Below are 1440 nucleotides of genomic sequence, written 5' to 3'. Positions count from 1 at the left end.
TGGGAATGCTCCTCCAGGATCTGGGTGCAGAAGAGACTCTGTGACATAAGTTTCCATTTCCTTTATGGGTACATTATGGGGTGAGCCACCTTTGCAATATAATCTCTGAACCCCAAGGAAGTGGGGTTGGGAATTGCAGCTCCCCCCGCCCTTGACAACCAGCAGTAAGACCACCCCCAAAATAAACACAGCCTGAAGCAGCATTAACTTTCACAGGAGCCTTTGATTTTTCACATTCCCTTTGATTTTAAGACAATGTTGGCAATCCTAAAAAATGAGGGTGGGGCTTAATGTGGGGTGGGGAAATTCCATCATTCATAACCGAAATTTACAGAGAAAGTGGTGAGGTGGATTGCTCAAGGAAGGACTCTCTGCATGCAGATCTCCCCATTCCCGCTTAGAAAAGGAACAGCTGTCTCAGCAGCCTTGACCCCACTCCCATCAGGACATGCTGGTATCTAACTAGCAAAACACAGGTAAAAAGATGAGTAAAAGGAGGACAGAGCCACAGCAGGTTTGAAACAGTGAGGCAGGAAGGTGTGACTGATCCAGAGCAGCAGTTCAGTTTTGGCAGCATTATTGGAGTTGGCCCAGTCTCAACCCCATGGGAACTAACACCCAGTTTTCTCGAACCTCAGTGCATTGCTCTAGCTAATTTCCAGTAGTTACTACAGAACTATTCCATTTTCAACACGAAAGAGGGGAGTCTGGTGGGTCCGTCTCTCAAATTGTTTAAATGGCCAATCTCATGATAAAGGACAAGGCACTTTCCTAGAGTGTTACTCACTAAACTGAAGCTATCTCTAGCAGCTTCACAAATCCTGTGTCTTCTGTCTTTTAACAGCAAACCTCTGCAGATCCTGTGATTCAGTGATAATGGCCACTGGTGACAAATACAGGATTCTCATCACCAAACGCACAGAGCTGATACAAATTATTCAAAGAGACCCTGACAACATCTTGGATGAGTTACTTGCTCAGTCCATCATCACAGAGGAAGAGTACAACAGCTTCTATCAAAAAGAGGACATCGTGATCAAGATCAGGAAGTTGTTAATTCACATACAGAAAAGAGGGGAGTCAACCTGCCAGCAATTTCTGGAGTGTTTAGAAATCCTCTTTCCTGGCATCAATCAGGATTTACAACCTTCTGGTCATGGTAAGTGAAATCTCTTTCTATTTTATTTAAAAAAAAAGAGAGAAAGAGAGTTAATAGCCATAATCTTTATGAGGAGAGATTAATAAGACTGGGACTTTTCAGCTTTGAAAAGGGGGGATATTGTTGAAGTCTATAAAATCATGACTGGTGTAGAGAAAGTAGATAAGGAAGTGTTGTTTACTACTTCTTATAACACAAGAACTTGGAGTTACCAAATGAAATTAATAGGCAGCAGGTTTAAAACAAATAAAAGGGAGTATTTCTTCACACAACACACAGTC

General features: G+C 42.4%; 1 protein-coding gene across 1 annotated transcript in view; it reads left to right on the top strand.

The window, feature by feature from the left end:
- Positions 1–850: 850 nt before the first annotated feature.
- LOC116833703 (up-regulator of cell proliferation-like) overlaps positions 851–1440 on the top strand; it is a 14921-nt gene continuing 14331 nt past the window's right edge. The window contains 1 exon segment of the mRNA XM_032795380.2: positions 851–1159. Within this exon segment, the coding sequence (XP_032651271.2) occupies positions 877–1159 (283 nt within the window). The 5' untranslated portion in view covers positions 851–876.

The sequence above is a fragment of the Chelonoidis abingdonii genome, chromosome 4 (assembly GCF_003597395.2).
Source record: "Chelonoidis abingdonii isolate Lonesome George chromosome 4, CheloAbing_2.0, whole genome shotgun sequence".
NCBI lineage: Eukaryota > Metazoa > Chordata > Testudines > Testudinidae > Chelonoidis > Chelonoidis abingdonii.
Note: the sequence above shows the minus strand (reverse complement) of the source record. Positions and strands in the feature narration are given on the sequence as shown.